The sequence below is a fragment of the Ruditapes philippinarum genome, unplaced genomic scaffold (assembly GCF_026571515.1).
Source record: "Ruditapes philippinarum isolate M1 unplaced genomic scaffold, ASM2657151v2 ctg611_1_1_1_1, whole genome shotgun sequence".
NCBI lineage: Eukaryota > Metazoa > Mollusca > Bivalvia > Venerida > Veneridae > Ruditapes > Ruditapes philippinarum.
Window position 1 is genome coordinate 427,581 of NW_026863843.1, and position 20,023 is coordinate 447,603.

General features: G+C 33.3%; 2 protein-coding genes and 1 long non-coding RNA gene across 3 annotated transcripts; all 3 read left to right on the forward strand.

Annotated features, from left to right (window-relative positions):
* Positions 1 to 7: 7 nt before the first annotated feature.
* Positions 8 to 19,937, forward strand: LOC132723496 (target of rapamycin complex 2 subunit MAPKAP1-like). Its single transcript, XM_060708225.1, has 8 exons — positions 8 to 144; positions 11,778 to 11,915; positions 12,858 to 12,943; positions 13,209 to 13,325; positions 13,891 to 14,042; positions 14,300 to 14,469; positions 18,723 to 18,896; positions 19,784 to 19,937. The coding sequence occupies exons 2-8, from the start codon at positions 11,800 to 11,802 to the stop codon at positions 19,935 to 19,937; spliced, it is 969 nt and encodes a 322-aa protein (XP_060564208.1). The 5' UTR covers positions 8 to 144; positions 11,778 to 11,799.
* Positions 3,063 to 4,664, forward strand: LOC132723495 (uncharacterized). The gene is made up of 2 exons (XM_060708224.1): positions 3,063 to 3,903; positions 4,255 to 4,664. Exons 1-2 carry the CDS (start codon positions 3,063 to 3,065, stop codon positions 4,662 to 4,664), a joined length of 1,251 nt encoding a protein of 416 aa, XP_060564207.1.
* On the forward strand, positions 5,760 to 9,589 carry LOC132723464 (uncharacterized). Its single transcript, XR_009624745.1, has 2 exons — positions 5,760 to 5,803; positions 9,348 to 9,589. It is a non-coding gene; the product is annotated as an uncharacterized LOC132723464 (long non-coding RNA).
* Positions 19,938 to 20,023: the final 86 nt, after the last annotated feature.

The following is a 20,023-nucleotide window of genomic DNA, read 5'->3' on the forward strand; positions in this document are numbered from 1 at the left end:
GTAAAAAATCACTTTAATTTTTAACCTGCATTTTGTTTGTAAAAAATCATCTTAATATGGAGTTCTATTTAACTTTGTAGCTAAATTCATGAAATAAAATTGAACTTTGCATTATAAGAACGCTTGAGTTCCGGAAGATAAAAAGTGTGTTGTCATGAGAAGTAGAGTAGTATTCGGATGTACAGACACTTAGTCAAAGGAATGGATGGATCGAGCTTAAGCTTATGACTTCATCCTTATTGAGTGCACCCCTTTAAAAACTAATTCCTTTTCCATAGATCTCAACTCATGCACTATTGTTATCCAACAAACCATTGAAATAATAATATGAAATTAGGCAAAGCCTATGAACGGGGAAGTCGTTAAAAAAATCCTTTCATTCTTTCCGTTTTAAAGCTGTCATTCGATATTACATACACCGCTTCCGTTTTTACTCGGAACACTCGACGATTATTACTAATCCGAAAAGTTGAGATTTGTTCCGTTATCGGAATACCCCGCCTATTATCATTGACATACATTGTAAATGGCGGCGCCGGACTAGAACTGACACTGAAAATTTCATTGATAGGTAGGGTCAATCCGTATAAAGTCGGACGACGTATAAAGTCGGACAGATGTCAGAAAACCACGTTTTATAACACTAATTCAATCATAACCGACTCAAGAGGCTTACATTTAGTGATTCAAAGACCTTTAAATCATTAAATTACACAGTTGCATAATCTTTACACCAACACCGTTTACGTATACACATTAATGTGTGACGTAACACACATCCTTTTCACGACTACACTTTCTGTCATTTGGCGGGTCATTTGAATCATTTGGTGCGTTTTCAGTGTTTTTCATATTACTTACATCAGCGCTTAAATTTAAATGAACACTTCGAAACTATTAACATTAAAATTGATATTAAAACGAAATTTTGAAATAAATATTTGGAAAATAAATATAAAATTAAAGAAAATTGAATTGTCCGAAGTTTAACTATCTCTTTTTGCATCTAGTTAAAAGTCGGACAGATGAAAGTGCAAAGTTCTGTCCTTAAGTGTAATATAAGGTTTTAGATTCGATAATGCTATTCAGATTACACTCCTTAATTTAAAAAGACAATCATTGTCTGGATGAATATAAGATTATTAATTTGAGTATTAACTTTGATTTATTACATTTATTTTCACACACAATCATATAGATCTAGATCTAATTTTAACCTTAATGGCTTTATACAGGACAAACTTACAAATCTAGATCTATATGCATTTTATAAGTCTTTAAATTTGCAACATTTGGCCTACATTGAACCACCCATAGACACTTGCGATTTTGGAGCTCAAAACGCCTTCAAAATCAAAATAAAATTCACATTTCAACGTCTATGAGATAAGATATAGATCTATATATTGTTATATATATTACGTATTATTATAGACATTGAAATATTTTTTTCAAAACGGCTTTTAAGTTTTTAATATAGATCTATATATCATATAAGTATTCGTCCTGGGATTGACAAATATATATTTATTTGGATTTAAAAGGCGTTTTGGAACTCCACACCCCAAGTGTCTGTAGAACCACCTTAAAACATTAAAGCCATTCGTACAAATTCATCAAGTAGATCTAAATGAACTATGAGTTTTAACTTTTAAGTCATGCGAACTTTTGCTAAGACAAGCTCATATAAATTGATATCGGGTTTTCATCAACTCTTATTAAATATAGATCTTAATTGTAAACTATTTTAAGACAATACAACTATTTTCTTAGGAAATGAAGAAAGTCATTATCGAAAGTCTGTTTGCAGTTGGCATGCATCATCATGGCCGTAGATCTCTAGAAGTTGGCGCTCAATACCGTGGAAAGCCTGAACCAGACAATAAATTTGACAAAAATGCTATCGCCATATATTCTCATCCTAATGCTCTTTTGAGTGCTTATTTGCGCCGTAAAGACGCTAGACTCATTTCTGACTTTTGCAGAAATGGTTTGGTTGAAGGACCAATTGTAATAAAACCAAAATTTGAGCCTGTTTGTCGGGCTCGTGTTGGCCCATCTCAACGTTGTAATGTAGGGTTCTTCACAAAGAATGAACATGTGAAGGACATTGAGAAAATTTCAAACGAACATGCTATTTATGTCAGATTCCTGGATTGCTGATATATACAGCTTTATGTTAATGTCACATATTTGTTTCGTCATACTTTCTTGAGCGTCTGTTGCTTATACGATGTTTTATTGGTTTATGAAATAGATATAGAAATTCAGTGAAAAGTTTTGTTTTATTGTATACCTAAAAGGAAGCAAACTAATGAACTTCCAGCTGTTCTTTAATATTTTTTTTGTTCCAATCCTATCCATCAAGCCTTTTTTGTTTATTACTGAAGTAAAAAAATATCCATATCAAACCCATATTGTACTCTACCAAGCCGTGTTTTGACTTGTACTCGCTGTCGTCGTCGTCATCATCACATAATAATAATAATAATAATGATAAATATAATAATAATGTTGATAATAATATGATAATAATCATAATCATCAATACCACCTATATCATCATCACATCATCATTGTCAGAACTACCACCACACTCACCATCATCATCATCATAATTGCTTGTATCATTTGGCTTTCAGCTATGGAAAAAAAACGTGGAAAGATCCTTCAATATAATCAACAAGACCTTGAAAATGCTGTGAATGCTGTAACTTCAGGGCAATCTATAAGACAGGCTTCAGCAAAATTCAACGTTCCTAGGAGCACCATTGGGGACCGGATATCTGGTCGCTTTGATATGAATAAACCTCTGGTTCACGGAAGACCCCCTGCCATTCCAGCAGACATTGAAAACAAAGTTGTAGAGGCAGTAAAGACAGCAGCAAAACTGGGCGTTGGTTTGAGTAGAAAGCAAATTATTGCCAGAACTAATGTTTTGTGTAAGCGTATCAAGTTGCAAACAGCATACCCTAACTTTAAGGCCGGTAAAGATTGGTGGGAAGGGGTTAAGCGAAATAACAATAAGAAAACCCGAGAAGCTTTCAAATGTGCGCGCTAGAATGTTAAATCATGTTGTCGTAGAAAACTACTTCAATGACTTAGGAAAAATCATTCAAGACCTTAATCTGAGTTCCATAAACATATGGAACTGTGATGAAACAGGTCTTAATTTTGAGCATTGTCCTGTAAACGTTATTGCTGAGCGCGGGACCACAGTTGTTAGTAAGACTAGTCAAAAGTCAAGCAATTTAACTATAATGGCATGTGTTAATGCTGCAGGAGATGCAATGCCCCCTTTAATTATAACTAAAGGTAAAACAGTAAAATCTTTACATGGGTTTAAAACAATAGATGCTCCGAAAGATACCGTGTGGAGTTACCAAGAGAAAGGTTGGATCACCGACGAAATTGGTGAAAGGTGGTTTAACCAAGTCTTTATTAAGCAATGCGGACCCAAACGACCCCAGTTGCTAGTGTTTGATGACCATTCTTCTCACGAAACACTTGCTATTATTGAACGAGCAATTGAAGAAAATATAATTCTGTTATCGCTCCCTCCACACACCACACACTACCTCCAGCCTTTGGATAGAAGTGTATTTGGCCCGTTTAAGAAAGCATATAATGAAAAATGTTCCGAGTTCATATCAGAGCACCCACTTCATGTGGTAAATAAACATTCATTTCCGTCACTTCTCACAAAAGCTTGGGACGATGCCTTCACGCAGAGCAACGTAAAAAGTGGGTTTGCCTCCTGTGGAATATGGCCTGTGAATAGGTTTGCTATTCCGAATGATGCCTTTATGCCAAGTTCTGTGACAGATGTCCCTCATGTTACACATACATTGGCAGGCTTTGATGCCACATCTACACCCACTGTTGGTACCTACAATGCTGAAGGTTGGTGTTATAAATAAGGTTTTCTTTTTCTAATATGTATAACTAAGTTTGACGGGTATTTTGCGGTTACTCGATACAATCGATGAAATATCTAGAAGTAGAACAAGAAATAGTTGTTAAGTGCTCGTAAAATTTATAGCCGATATAATATGAAATTACAAAATATATATAATGCAATATTATAGTAACACGTATCGCGTTAATGAACAATGCAAACAATTTTATTTTGAAACACAGTTAAACATTAACATGATAATTTTCAAGTTTTATGCCGACTGTGTTATTAAGTCCACCATTTGTTTTCACCCAGGTGTTGAACAATAATAGTATTTTTTTTTCGTTTTGCTATAGATTCATCGGAAGTTATGACTGCTGTACCGTTATCACCACAACTTGAGAATAGAGATGAAGAACCATCACGTGCTGATGATGTACCTCTTCCCGTACTTGACCTATCTGATCCTGCGGTGTTACTGGAATTAATTTCAAGTGAAAATCTAATAATGGATCGTGTAGATGATAATGCATTTAATGAGGTTTCAGTTGAAACCGCTCTTGATGTTGACAATAGTATAAGTGAAGTATTTCTGCCCCCAAAACTCGAAAGTAGAAAAGAAACTAAAAACAATGTTGCAAAAAAAACGAGCCATACTATTTTGACGAGTGAGGAAATAGTTAAACAGAAGAGAGAAATCCAAAAAAGAAAAAATGAAAAAGAGACCAAAAAAGCTGCTAAGAGAATAAAAACAGAAAAAAATTAAAATGCAGTGAAAAGAGATGTCCAAAGTTAAGAGTACAACCGGGATAAATGAAGAACATTAGAACTTGTGTTAAATTTTGTTTGTTTTCCTTGCAGTCAACCAATCATGACTCATATCAAATAATCCGTCGATAACTGTTATATCTTAAAGAAGATATGAATATGTCCAAATTGTTCTGTTTTTTGTTTTAAGCAATTAAAATGTAACTTCAAAAAGGGTTGAAATATAATTTTACTAAGAGATAAGTTGGTTGTAACGTTTAATTAATTCATTTTAAATAGCAAAAACAGAGTACTATAAGAGTAGCTTTTTTTTATAAAAAGTCACAGTCATTTATTAATTGTGCTATTTAGGAGAGTTGCGAATGTTAACATTTTGAATTACAACCTTGAAAATGAAGATATAGACAATCATATTGATTAGTATTTGTGCCCTGAAATTATTTCTCAATAACTGTCTGCTTTGTTCCCCACTTTTTTTAAAAATTCTTAATTTGTCCGACTTTTGACTACTCAAAATTGCATGTCCGACTTTCAACTAAAGTATGTCCGAATTTTCACTATTCTGTCCGAGTCATAGCGTTTTACGCCTATGTACATTTTCCTCCCATTTTCGGAGTACTTTTGACATTACGGTGACAGTGAATGCATGATTCGAAACTAAATATAGTATAATTAAAGGGAAGTAATACAAAAGATCCTAAACTCCATATTGTTAATCACAGTAATCTGGCAAGTTAGGGTAACTGAATTTTGTCCGACTTTATACGGATTGACCCTATAGAATTCTATATATTTTTTAATTGTTTTTTATTTGATTTTCTTTTAAATATTCACATGTAGTCTATAGCCGGGCAAGCCAAAGCCCGGACCCGCTTCGCGGGCCCGGTCTTTGACTTCCCCGTATGAAAAAGGCAAAGCCTCAAAGCGAGCTCAATTATTCTTTTAGTTTTACCAGGTACGTATATTAACGGTATCCGCAACTAGATTTTAGACCGTGATTGGTGTCGTGCCAGTTACGTGCGCATACGAAAAACATTAATCGATGGCGGAAGGCAACAATTTCAGTTCGTGAAAAAATATGTTAATTAAGCGCTAATTTATGGGCATCTGCACAAAATACTCAAAAAATAATGACAGGTTTGTTGTTGTTAATACTTAATGAGGGTCCATCCGCCCTTTCGGGCACAAAATGCAGCTTTCGCTGTCGAGTACGGACCCAGGACATGTCACCAGTCATGCCCTTAAAGAGTTAATTTTGAAACACAAAATGGTGATAATTTACCTCCATGCAATTTCCACGGAGTATAAGCCAAAGAGATAAATTTTGAGCCAAAAGTAGGTCACTGTACAGCGGTCAATGAGAACCTAAATGTACAGTAACCTGTGACAATAGGAAAGGTGTTTGGCCCTGAAAAGGGCTGTTGGTGCCAGCTATAGGCCTGCCTTACAAGCTGTCTATCTGTACTAGGGGCTCACATACCCTAGTACACCATCCTCGTCGTCTCAGCCTACTTTGTAGGGCCACTCCCCTTGGCATTAGTCAGGACATCGGCAGCTGGTCCGCAGAAGTGACGAAGTAGGATTCCGTAGTTAACGCCCACGGTTGAAGGCTACGTTAAAGTTGTCTACCAGCCAAGTTGTAAATCTTCTGCCGATGCCCTGTGCCTTCTCAGCGACGTGCACGCTCCGAGGGGAAGTGAAAAGTAATGACAGGTTAGTCTTATTTCTTTGTTATGTATGTAAATTTTTACTAGATCACGCTTTCATTGGCGTAAATCGGGTTGGAAATATTCCACTCTGGATGAATGAGATTTACAAAATGGCGGAAAGTTTGTTTGAAACGAGTGAACACGTATAAAATCTGCAGAGACATCAGGCTTAAACCGCTCCAAGAAAACTGACTAAACTTGCACAAATCGGTTTAAAATAAATTCAAGTATGTCGTGAAGGTACTTTTAACACTCCCTTATCATCTGTTCTATTGTTTTTGTGGCATGGAATTTGAAAGAAAATGTTAAATTTTTGTGGTGCAAAATTAAATTCACGACCTATTTTAGCCGAAGCATCAGAGGTATTTAAAGACCTTTAAAATATAAATGAAAGCTGAAAAGTTAGTCACTACATCATAGTAAATGGTTTATGATATTATTTATAATTTTCAGCCGAGTAATTTTGATGCTATGTCTTTTTGAAAATGGATGAATTTTCCCCCATTTTTTATATGCCCGAAAGGGCATATTATGTTATACCCCCTGGCGTCCGTCTGTCTGTCTGTCTGTCTGTCCGTCCGTCCGTTAGCAATTTTGTTTCCGGAGCATAACTTAAGTTCCATTTGGCCCACAATGTTCAAACTTCATAGGATGATTGTCCATATTGGGTAGAAGACCCCTATTGATTTTGGGGTCAAAAGGTCAAAGGTCAAGGTCACTATGACCTTAAAACTGAAAACAGTTTCCGGAGCATAACTTAAGTTCCATTCGACCCACAATGTTGAAACTTCATAGGATGATTGTCCATATTGGGTAGAAGACCCCTATTGATTTTGGGGTCACAAGGTCAAAGGTCAAGGTCACTATTACCTTGATACTGAAAACAGTTTCCGGAGCATAACTTAAGTTCCAATTGACCCACAATGTTCAAACTTCATAGGATGATTGTCCATATTGGGTAGAAGACCCCTATTGATTTGGGGTCAAAAGATCAAAGGTCAAGGTCACTATGACCTTAAAACTGAAAACAGTTTCCGGAGCATAACTTAAGTTCCATTCGACCCACAATATTCAAACTTCATAGGATGACTGTCCATATTGGGTAGAAGACCCCTATTGATTTTGGGGTCACAAGGTCAAAGGTCAAGGTCACTATTACCTTGATACTGAAAACAGTGTCTGGAGCATAACTTAAGTTCCAATTGACCCACAATGTTCAAACTTCATAGGATGATTGTCCATATTGGGTAGAAGACCCCTATCGATTTTGGGGTCACAAGGTCAAAGGTCAAGGTCACTATTACCTTGATACTGGAAACAGTTTCCGGAGCATAACTTAAGTTCCATCTGGCCCACAGTGTTCAAACTTCTTAGGATGATTGTCCATATAAGGTAGGAGACCCCTATAGATTTTGGGGTCACAAGGTCAAAGGTTAAGGTCATTATTAATAACTTAAGTATTAATCAACCTACAGCTGTAAAATTTTATAGGATGAAAAACGAATTCCCATGTCTTTCAAATGCTTCATCCTTACTAAAAAAAAAAACACTTTCGGGCATAATGCTCCGCCTAGCGGTGCTCTTGTTTTTAGCTCACCTGTCACAAAGTGACAGGTTGAGCTTTTGTGATCGCTTTTCGTCCGGCGTCCGTCCGGCGTCCGTCCGTCGTCCGTCCGTCCGTAAACTTTTACTTTAAATGACATCTCCTCATAAACCACTAAGCCAATTTCATCCAAACTTCACAGAAAGGTTCCTTTGGTGGTCACCTTTAAAAATTGTTCAAAGAATTTAATTCCATGCAGTGGCAACCGAAAGAAAAAACTTTAAATATCTTCTTTTAAAAAACCATAAGAGCTAGAGCTTAGATATTTGGCATGAAACATCTTCTAGTGAGTGTCTACCAAGTTTGTTCAAATAAAAGCCCTGGGGTCAAAATTGGCCCCGCCCCAGGAGGTCATTGATTTTCCCTATATGCATATAGTAAAAACTTAAAAAATCTTCTTTTAAAGAACCAAAAGAGTTAGAACTAAGATATTTAGCATGAAACATGTTCTAATAAGTGTCTACCAAGTTTGTTCAAATAAAAGCTCTGGGGTCAAAATTGGCCCCGCCCCGGGGGTCATTGATTTTCACTATATGCATATAGTAATAATTAAAAAATCTTCTTTTAAAGAACTCAAAGAGCTATGGCTAAGATATTTAGCATCAAACATGTTCTAATAGGTGTCTACCAAGTTTGTTCAAATAAAAGCCCTGGGGTCAAAATTGGCACCGCCCCGGGGGTCATTGATTTTCCTTATATGTGTATAGCAAAAACTTAAAAAATCTTCTTTGAAAAAAACCAAATAGCTAGAGTTAAGATATTAAGCATGAAACATCTTTTAGTGAGTGTCTACAAAGTTTGTTCAAATAAAAGACCTGGGGTCAAAATTGGCCCCGCCCCGGGGGTCATTGATTTTCTTTATATGTGTATAGCAAAAACTTCAAATCTTCTTTGAAAAAACCCAAATAGCTAGAGTTTAGATATTAAGCATGAAACATCTTCTAGTAAGTGTCTACAAAGTTTGTTCAAATAAAAGCCCTGGGGTCAAAACTGGCCCGGCACCAGGGGTGTCATTGTTTTTAACTATATGCATATAGTAAAAACTTTAAAAAAATCTTCTTTTAAAAAGCCCAATGAGGTAGAGCTTAGATGTTTAGCATGAAACATCTTCTTATGGGTGTCTACCAAGTTTGTGCAAATAAAAGCCCTTGGGTTAAATTGGCCCTGCAACGTTGGGGGTGGGGGTTGGGGGGCCTATATACAGGTGAGCGACCTCAGGGCCATCATGGCCCTCTTGTTTCATTTACTCAGAAGTTATATCCAACTTCTTTTTTGTTAGTTATTCTAGGTACGTATATTAACATTAGTACATGGTTATTCTGTTGATAAAACAAAATATTTATATTAAATGTCATTTCATCTATTTCAGATCGTAACAAATGTGCTTCAAGGGTTTCAAGTGGTAGATCAGCACGACAATTTCACTGAATGCTGATACAGCCCAAAAGTTCAAAGATTTGCAGCTTGTGCCAGGAGAGTCCCAGAAGTGTCAAATAAATTTCGGGAATAAAGTGACACTAAATGAAAACACTATAAACAGTCATTTTATAGCCAGTGCGATGCTATTGAAGTTTTATTTAAATCAGGTTATAAAATAAAAGGCAAAACTTATGTGCTTTCATTTTTATTGCTTTTTTTACTACCAGGTACCTGATACTACCATTTCCAATACCTCTATGTCTATAAGTCTTCTCTCGAAAACATGTACGTTCATTCAAAAGAACATGAAAAGATACTAACATATGTAGTAGTGAAACAGTTTACTCAATATAATTGTATAAAAAGCAACACAGAGAATGTGTTTTAAATAAAAACAACTGGATATAGTAATTACAATCTAGCCTTACCCACTTAAAAGCAGTTTCAAACAGGACCGACTGATTGAAAAAGTGTGAAAACTATCACAATTGAACAATTAAATAGATGCACATTAATAACCGTGATTAAATCAATTACTGAATCTGCAGCAAACATCAATTATGACGGTACAATGTACTTATTTTTCACAATACTTTCATAACAAAAAATGTTTAGGCCGTTTTTCAGAAAACGAACATTTTTATAAGAGCTCTTTCCTGGTGCAGTTTGAAAATTATACAATCATACCAGTGTAAGAAATTAGGATTTGAATCCACTAGGCTGGTCGGACTACCAATTTGGAATATTCACTAGCCCAAAAGACATTTCACTAGCACAATTCATTTGTCAAAACAGTTGTTTAAATTGTCTCTGAAAATACAGCTTGTTACTGTGAAAAGTTGGTAGCCCGAGGAGAAATTTAGTAGTCAGGGGCTATAGGACTACTGCTAATTTCGAACACTGTCATACTTTTATTCAATTTTAAAAATAGATAGATAGATAACTTCATTCTTTAAAACAATGTTCAAATAAAAAATATAAAGGGCTTAATAAGTTAAATATATGGTAAAAGTTGCGTTCGAAATATGCAAGATGATTTTGGCCATGTGATTCTTCACGATATCTTATCCGCATTTATTTAAGATACGCAATAGAAATTGAAAAATAAAAAATTTAAAACTACAGTTTATAAGCTTTTTATAAATATTTTTTCACAAATTTCGGCCAAAAATGAGGAAACAATAATAACTTGTTTCTACATGTGTATAAAATTTCTTTCGTGTGCAGTCGCGATTTGGCTGGTAGTAAATTGCGTTTTTTACTCGTTAAATTCCAGAAATAATTTAGCTTTGTAAATGATAATTACACAGTTAAAAAGACCAAATTCTCAGCTTTCTTTTGATAGGTATTTTGCGAAATTCGGACCATAAATGACGAAAAAATCTTATATTTGCTCGAAGAGGGCATCATTATTTTTAATGAAGTTTTCACATAATCGGGAGACAAAAAAAAAAAAAACTCTGTGTTTAACTCGTCGTAATTTTCTTCATACTAAACGCACTGATTTATAAAATATATATTTGAAAAAATCTATCTTTCAACTTTCTAGAATATGTTACTTTTAAAAAATTGAACAGAAAACAACATGTTGACGGTAATTTAAATAACCAAGGTCAAATATCACACCGCTTAATGATATGTAATCGTCAATAAAAATCAATAACGATCGGCAGTCTGGATGGTTATCTGCCACGACAGCATAATTTACCGTTATTGATTTACTGTATAGAGTTGCGGATACCGTTAATATACGTACCTGGTTTTACACCTGCACAAAAAAAAGCATACAGTGATTAAATGGTTTAAGTTATTACAAAAAAAAAACTGTCTGAATACATATTCACCTTAATCTTGTTTATCCACAATTATGTTGCCCTGAATATTCTTATGTTAAAATATTTTTTTTGCTTTATGTCATATTTGACAAATATTGTTGTGTAATATACAATGTATATGTGCCAAATCCTTCAACATTTCTACAGAACAGCTGTGTACATCTGTTTGCTTAGCAGGTTTCATGTCTGGTCTGTATCTTTTGACGTTTTGCTTGACCTTTCAGAAATATTTCTATAATAAGACAATATGCAGAGCACATGTTTGGGCTTTATGAGATCAAAATTCATCCACCACAGGGATTACTTAAATTATATATACTTCTATTGGAATACATTTACTGCATCCCGTATTTAATAAGTGAAGCATACTGTCTCATCTGACAGCTCTTGTTACATTTTAGTATTGAAATCCTGAAACTTTGAATGGACTTTTCCAAATTCAAATAAGAGCAAATTTATGCATAACATAAAATCAGCCGATTGATGATTAATTCGTTGAAAAAGTTATATTACATCTAGTACATGTATGTAATTGTACTTTTCAGGATCTAAAATATAACAGTCACTATGGCGATGATGGACAATAAGGAGTTTCTGATATCTCACATCAGGAACTCTTTCATTACAAGTGATGATACTGGAATGTGTGAAATGATTATTGATGTAGATGATCAAGAGCATAGGTAATGTATTTATAATACCACTTACAATTGTATGAGGGGTATTTTAAATTGCATTGTCCATCTGTAGGTGCAGCTAGATCAGATTTATGTTAAACAAACAATACATTCATTCTGAGGTTGTTTCTATGAGGTCAAGTTCAAATTTAGGTCATCTAGGGTCAAAAACTAGGTCACAGAGCCCTGTACTAGTAAAATTTGTTAACACTGGAAATTTGTGAGAAAGGTTATTTTGATTAATTTTTAGGTTAAGTTTGAATGTCATAAGGTAAGAATAACAATTTACTCAAAATGACATGTAAAGTAATTTTTGTGTTCAAAAAGTTTTCCAATACAGAAAGTTGAATACAGAAACATATATTAATCAAACCTATGAATAATATTATCAGTTTGTGGTTTATATCATATACCAGTTAGTAGGGACCCCTAGTCTTGCATACTTTAACAGACTGTTACCAGTACAACTTTGTTGAAAGAAGTCCTACTCAGGTGAGCGATATAGGGCCATCATGGCACTTTTGTAACTCTAGGAAGTTACAGCTGAAGAATTCTTAAAAGTTAGAAAAATTTCATTATTGTAAAGTTTTTTTTATCTTAAATATTTTTTCCAATATAATAATAACATACCTAGTATTATAATTGGTTCAATATATTTGAGCCGTGTCATGACAAAACCAACATAGTGCGTTTGCGACCAGCATGGATCCAGACCAGCCTGCGCATCTGCGCAGTCTGATCAGGATCCATACTGTTCGCTATCAGTTTCTCTACTTGTAACAGAGTTGGTAAGCGAACAGCGTGGATCCTGATCAGACTGTGCGGATGCCCAAGCTGGTCTGGATCCATGCTGGTCGCAAACACACTATGTTGGTTTTGTCGTGACGCGGCTCATTTTGATTATGCACTGTAAAACATTTATCTAATTTTTACAATGTATATTTGTAGGGGTGGATTTGCCAGTGATAGTGGATTGGAATCCTCAGATAATGAACTCTCCCATTCATATGATATTCTACCTGACATGGATTATGGTAAAATCTTTTTATCATAGAATCCATCGTTTAATAATCTGTTATTGCTGTTTAACATTGCTTCAGTACTGTAAGAGCACTGCACACATATAAACGTATTTTTGAATTATGCAAGGAACATTAGGTTTGAGCATTAAAATGCTGTTAAAAATAAGTCACTGTGCCATTTCTGTTAGTCTACATTGTAAACAGTCCTATTTTCTATATTGATATACATGTATATTAACTAGGATTGCTCCAGTACAACTTTTGTAATATGTTATAGGAGCTCATAGACGAAGGTCTAATACAGCACAGAGATTAGAAAGAATGAAGAAAGAAAAAAGGAACCAGAGTAAAGTAAAGAATATTTCATGGAAAGATAACAACATGAAATATAATGGTAATATCACCAACTTAAATTATGAAAGCACATTGTAATGACCTTTTCTCGAACACATTGATATAACAGCCTTCAAGATATAAATAATATTTCTAATAGCTACAATAATTTCATAAGTATTTTTGAGTTATTAGTCAAGTTAAAGATCAGTTTTTCAATCTTAATGGCAAGATGTTATGAAAAGAAAGTTTCATCAAGTCATTATTCATTTAGGTTAATACTTTGTATGTTTAAACAATAACCTACTGGAACTGAAAGTGATAGGCCTTTCCCGCCAGTATAGTAGTCAGGCTAGCCTGTATGTCTGTGCAGTCTGACTAGGCTCTATACTATTGGTAGCTCATTTTTTGATATCCATAAGCTTTAAACTGACTGTTCCAATTTGAAAGCAAATCAATTACACAAATTCAGCAGATTCAGGGCTTGACATGTAATACCAGTGACTTTAAAATGATAAAAGCTGGTCTCTTGTTTAGTGCTCTTTATTTTCAAAATTGTTCTGCGGCCTATTACATTTAATTCTAGTAAAAATAGAAATGTATATTATATTGTATTATTTATTCAGCTGAAGAAAAGGGTCATTTATTTGAGAAGAAAGTTGTCGTACCATCTGAACAACCAGACACTCCTCTTATCTCCAGGTTGTCTGAGCAATTAGACAGTAGTGCCAGTTTAGGAGAAAACCCATTCTTAGAATTTGCCAAGTTTGATGGAAAGGTACAAGTTTATTTCTCATTAATCATTATTTATCTATATGATTGCAACTGAAGTTTTATGCTTGCTTTAATTGAATGATTATTCATATTACACTTGATGGTGACTGTTGTACCTGGTGATAATTTTTAAGATAAATGTAGTATTTGGTATTGCTATAACACAGTCAAATTGTACTTAGATAGAAAACTTCAACATAAAATATCAGAAACATGTATACAGCATTGTGTTATTTAAAAACAAACCAAACTTCAATGCAGGCAAGTGTAGGGGTTTCAACGAAGAAGATAGATATTTTTCTGACAATGGTCCCACCAGAAGACCGGCCATACCCAATGACTGTAGTTGTCATAGCAACAGCTAAGATACAGGATTTGATTGGCTTGATATGTTGGCAATATACTATAGAGATGAGAGAACCTCCACTACAGTGAGTAACTTTATAGTTTTGTATGTTGGCAATATGCTATAGAAATGAGAGAGCCCTCATGAAGGTAAATTTCAATCCAAATAATTATATAAATGTATCTTTTAATATAAAAGCAAATTCTAAACATATAACAAAAGAACTTTACATGTATCTAAATTTTGAGTATATTTTAGCTAGATCATTTACACAATGTTTATGAATTTTGAACCTATTTATGTAATGGTTGGGGACCACAAAAAACGGACAACCACCAAGAAAATGCTTGATTTATTTTTTTCCTTGTTCAGTGGTTGTTGATCTATCAGTCACTTTATTATCAACAGTAAATACAATTTCATCTACAATTAAGTAATTAATTTCATTTCAACTTTCGTAAAAGGTAATATTTTAATGTCTGTTTCAAGAACATAGATATTGAAAATTTGGATGTCAAGAGTGCAATACCCGACCTTTATATACTATAAAACATTGAGAAAAACAATAGAAAATCCAAAACTTTAGCAATTGTGCTGAAAATTATTGATTTAAAAAAAAAAAATTTAAACACCAAAGTTTTATTGAATTAAACAAGCTATTGTCCGGAACTAGTACGTATTAGGACAATTTAGTATTTTTAATCCTATTGAGGCCGATTAAGGGTCAAAAATAATCAGAAAAAAAACAAATAGTTTTTTTTGTTAGGAGAAGAACCCAGCTGTATTGTGTCAAATTTTCAGATCTCTAGCTTAAAAATTATGAAAGCTGTATGGAAAAATGTTCAAAAGTAGTCCGGTTGATGGTCCCTGACCAGTATAGATATTGAAATCCAAGCCACTTTCTGACTAAACATTTTGTAAAATACATCAAAAAACACTTAAGTAAATGTTAAAGATATACTATGCTCATCCTTGCATAAAATATTTTATTTACAGAAATTTATTGATATCTATGTAATTAAGTAATTAATTTCATTTCAACTTTTGTAAAAGGTAATATTTTAATGTATAAATATTGAAAATTTGGATGTCAAGAGTGACCTGACCTCTTATACTAGCTATAATCATTTGCAGAGTAAACAACAGTATGATCCAAAACTTCAGCAATTTAGAAAAATTCAGAAATTTATTGAAATCTATGTAATTCTTACCGAATATGTCTAATTTGAATATAAGAATGAATAGAATATGTATTGGAAGCTGCATTCCTTTATACATGTCAAGAAAAGTTGGTCTTTTCTAAAAGACTGCTAGTTTTTAGCTCGACTATTCGAAGAATATGAGAGCTATTGTAGTCGCCCCGGCGTCGGCGTCCGCGTCGGCGTTGGTTAAAGTTTTTTGTAAAGTCAAATATCTCAATTATTACTTGAGATATTCAATTGAAACTTACAATACTTATTTATAGTAACAAGGCCCATCCGATTGACAAGTTGGATAACTCTGCCTACAATATTGACTGAATTATGCCCCTTTTTAACTTAGAAATTTTGGTTAAAGTTTTTTGTAAAGTCAAATATCTCAATCAATGCTTGAGATATTCAATTGAAACTTACAATACTTATTTATAGTAACAAGGTACATCAGATTGACAAGTTGGATAACTCTGCCTACAATATTGACAGAATTATGCCCCTTTTTAACTTAGAAATTTTGGTTAAAGTTTTTTGTAAAGTCAAATATCTCAATTATTGCTTCAGATATTCAATTGAAACTTACAATACTTATTTATAGTAACAAGGTGCATCAGATTTACAAGTTGGATAACTCTGCCTACAATATTAACAGAAGTATGCCCCTTTGGAACTTAGAAATTTTGGTTAAAGTTTTTTTGTAAAGTCAAATATCTCAATTATTGCTTGAGATATTCAATTGAAATTTAAAATACTTTTTTATAGTAACAATGTTCATCAGTTTGCAAAATTGCATAACTCTGCCTGCAATATTTGCAGAATTATTCGCCCCTTTGAAACTTAGAAATTTTGGTTAAAGATTAAAGGTCTTCAAAGATATTTACTTGAAACTTTACACATGCACTTAGGGTCATAATTGGAGGGTCATAATTGTATGTCACTGACCAAGTTCCATAACTCTATCTTGCATTAAGGCTGATTCATATCCCCTTTTCTACTTAGTCTCTTGGTTAATGTTTACATGCAAGTTTTACATATCTCAATAACTATTAAAGATATTCATTAAAAACTTCACATATGCATTTAGAGTCGTAATTGTAGGTCACTGACAAAGATCCATAATTCTATCTTGCATTTAGGCTGATTTTTCTCCCCTTTTTCAACTTAGAAATTCATGGTTAAGTTTTTCTTGTAAGTTGTTATCTCAATAACTACTGAAGGGTTTGTGCCTTTTTCGGGACAATTTTAAGCATTCATAATAATAAAGCAGTGATTTACTTGATAAAACATCTTAATAACAAGCCTTTGTACCTTTTCTGTCAAATTTATTTATTCATAGGTAATTAGTATTATTATACTCAATAAAACACCCTTGTGACATCATAACCTTCCAAATAGTCAAGCCAATACTGTATAATTAGACTCTCTCTTAGGCCTATAACATGAATTTATAAAAAAAAATTAGCCCTTTTTTGAACTTAAAAAATTAAACAATATAAAGGCTCTTTTACTATCAAGCACTTAGAATAGTCGAGCGTGCTGTCCTACAGACAGCTCTTGTTTAATTAAAATATATATTCATATTGTGACCACCTATAGTGTGTAGAATTTTAAACATAACATATCTACTTTGTGTGAAGTCAAAACATGTTTATTTTATAAAGTAATCAATATTTTTAGCTCGACTATTCGAAGAATATGAGAGCTATTGTAGTCGCCCCGGCGTCGGTGTCGGCGTCAGCATCCGCGTCGGCGTTGGTTAAAGTTTTTTGTAAAGTCAAATATCTCAATTTTTGCTTGAGATATTCAATTGAAACTTACAATACTTATTTATAGTAACAAGGTACATCAGATTGACAAGTTGGATAACTCTACCTACAATATTGACAGAATTATGCCCCTTTTTAACTTAGAAATTTTGGTTAAAGTTTTTTGTAAAGTCAAATATCTCAATTATTGTTTGAGATATTCAATTGAAACTTACAATACTTATTTATAGTAACAAGGTACATCAGATTGACAAGTTGGATAACTCTGTCTACAATATTGACAGAATTATGCCCCTTTGAAACTTAGAAATTTTGGTTAAATATTTTTTGTAAAGTCAAATATCTCAATTATTGCTCGAGATATTCAATTGATATTTACAACACTTTTTTATAGTAACAATGTACATCATTTTGCAAAATTGCATAACTCTGTCTGCAATATTTGCAGAATTATTTGCCCCTTTGAAACTTAGAAATTTTGGTTAAAGGTTAAAGGTCTTCAAAGATATTTACTTGAAACTTTACACATGTACTTAGGGTCATAATTTGAGGGTCATAATTGTATGTCACTGACCAAGTTCCATAACTCTATCTTGCATTAAGGCTGATTCATATCCCCTTTTCTACTTAGTCTCTTGGTTAATGTTTACATGCAAGTTTTACATATCTCAATAACTATTAAAGATATTTATTTAAAACTTCACATATGCATTTAGGGTCAGAATTGTAGGTCACTGACAAAGATCCATTATTCTATCTTGCATTTAGGCTGATTTTTCTTCCCCTTTTCAACTTAGAAATTCATGATAAAGTTTTGCTTGTAAGCTGTTATCTCCATAACTAGCTACTGAAGGGTTTGTGCCTTTTTTGGGACAATTTTATGCATTCATAATAATAAAGCAGTGATTTACTTGATAAAACATCTTAATAACAAGCCTTTGTACCTTTTCTGCAAATTTATGTATTCATAAGTAATAAGTATTATTATACTCAATAAAACACCCTAATGACATTACCTTCCAAATAGTCAAGCCAATACTGTATAATTAGACTCTCTCTAAGGCCTTTAACATGAATTTATAAAAAAAATTAGCCCTTTGGTGAACTTAAAAAATTTAACATTATCAAGGCTCTTTTACTATCAAGCACTTAGAATAGTCGAGCGTGCTGTCCTACTGACAGCTCTTGTCTAATATCAGATTTGAGCATAATATATCTTTAAATATTTAGAAAGACACTATCTATAAATTTAAACACATTTCAGAAAAATATTCAATTCAATATTTAGCAGGTGTTTCAGAGCATTTAAGTTAATTTTGAACATAGTATTACATGTATTTTGTTTGAATATATTTTGTGAATTTTTTATCATATTTTAGGGAGAACATAGATGTATATTGTTTACACATTGCTGAAGATGATGGTGAGGTTGACACAGATTTTCCAAGTTTAGATAGTAAAGAACCAGTGTCAAAGTTTGGCTTCACAAAGCTTGCATTAGTACAGAAAGATGTTCCTACAAGTTCCAACAAACCCGCTATCATAGTCACTGTGTATGTTATGCTTACATACTTACCTGAATGTGTATAATTCTCAGATAAAAACTTATTTTGTTTCCCTCTAGGTCTGTTATTTAATGACACATGTTTTCTGATGACACATGTTTTCTAACGGCACATGTTTTCTAAAGTCACATGTTTTCTAATGACACATGTTTTCTAATGACACAACATGTTTTCTAATGACACATGTTTTCTAATGACACATGCTTTCTAATGACACATGTTTTCTAATGACACATGCTTTCTAATGACACATGTTTTCTGATGACACATGTTTTCTAATGACACATGTTTTTAATGGCACATGTTTTCTTAAGTCACATGTTTTCTAATGACACATGTTTTCTAATGGCACATGTTTTCTAATGACACATGTTTTCTTAAGTCACATGATTTCTAATGACACATTTTATAATATCACATGGAAACATTGTCATAACCCCAGTAATGTTGCACCTTTGACTTCATTATTTCGAAAAAAAACCGCAACAATTTGCCATCATGATATGCTGTTTGGTGGGTTAATCACATGTGCATACATGTAAACATGTAACACGTGTACATTCATTGCACCATGAACAACTTGTATGTATGGGTATCTGGTGTAATTTTCTATATTCTAGCAGATAAAAGCCTTCCTTGACTTAAATGCTCATTAGCAGCTATTGGTTTTCTTGTCCCATACTCAAATTAGGATTGGATAGTTATTAGCATTTATATTTCAGTGTCTCAGTAGTTTTGCTTGTATCCATAAATGTATTCTGAAGGGTGTTATCCTTTCGCATTTTATCTTAACTAGCTCAAAATTTAAATTTAAAATGCCATGTATTTTTTTTAGCTTTTATTTAAAATACTAACATATTCACTATTTACTACAGAAATGTTCCTCATAGAGGTTTTAACAAGTTTCAAATTGACAGTCTCAACATTTCTATGAGAGATATACTGGAGAAAGTTCTAAAACGAAGGAAAATTAAAGTTCGACCAGGTATGCAGTTAAATTTAACTTTAAATCAAATTGATACCAATTAAAATCTTATATCAAGTGTTTTCATTTTGGCACAGTCAGTACTTGTATTGACTAACACTAGTGGATTTATAAAGAAACACAGTAATGA

Coding starts and splice junctions, on each gene's coding strand:
- LOC132723495 (XM_060708224.1), top strand. CDS start 3,063: ATGTTAAATCATGTTGTCGTAGAAAACTACTTCAATGACTTAGGAAAA. Junction 3,904..4,254: donor TGGTACCTACAATGCTGAAG/GTTGGTGTTATA, acceptor GTTTTGCTATAG/ATTCATCGGAAGTTATGACT.
- LOC132723496 (XM_060708225.1), top strand. CDS start 11,800: ATGGCGATGATGGACAATAAGGAGTTTCTGATATCTCACATCAGGAAC. Junction 11,916..12,857: donor GTAGATGATCAAGAGCATAG/GTAATGTATTTA, acceptor GTATATTTGTAG/GGGTGGATTTGCCAGTGATA. Junction 13,326..13,890: donor TAACAACATGAAATATAATG/GTAATATCACCA, acceptor TTATTTATTCAG/CTGAAGAAAAGGGTCATTTA.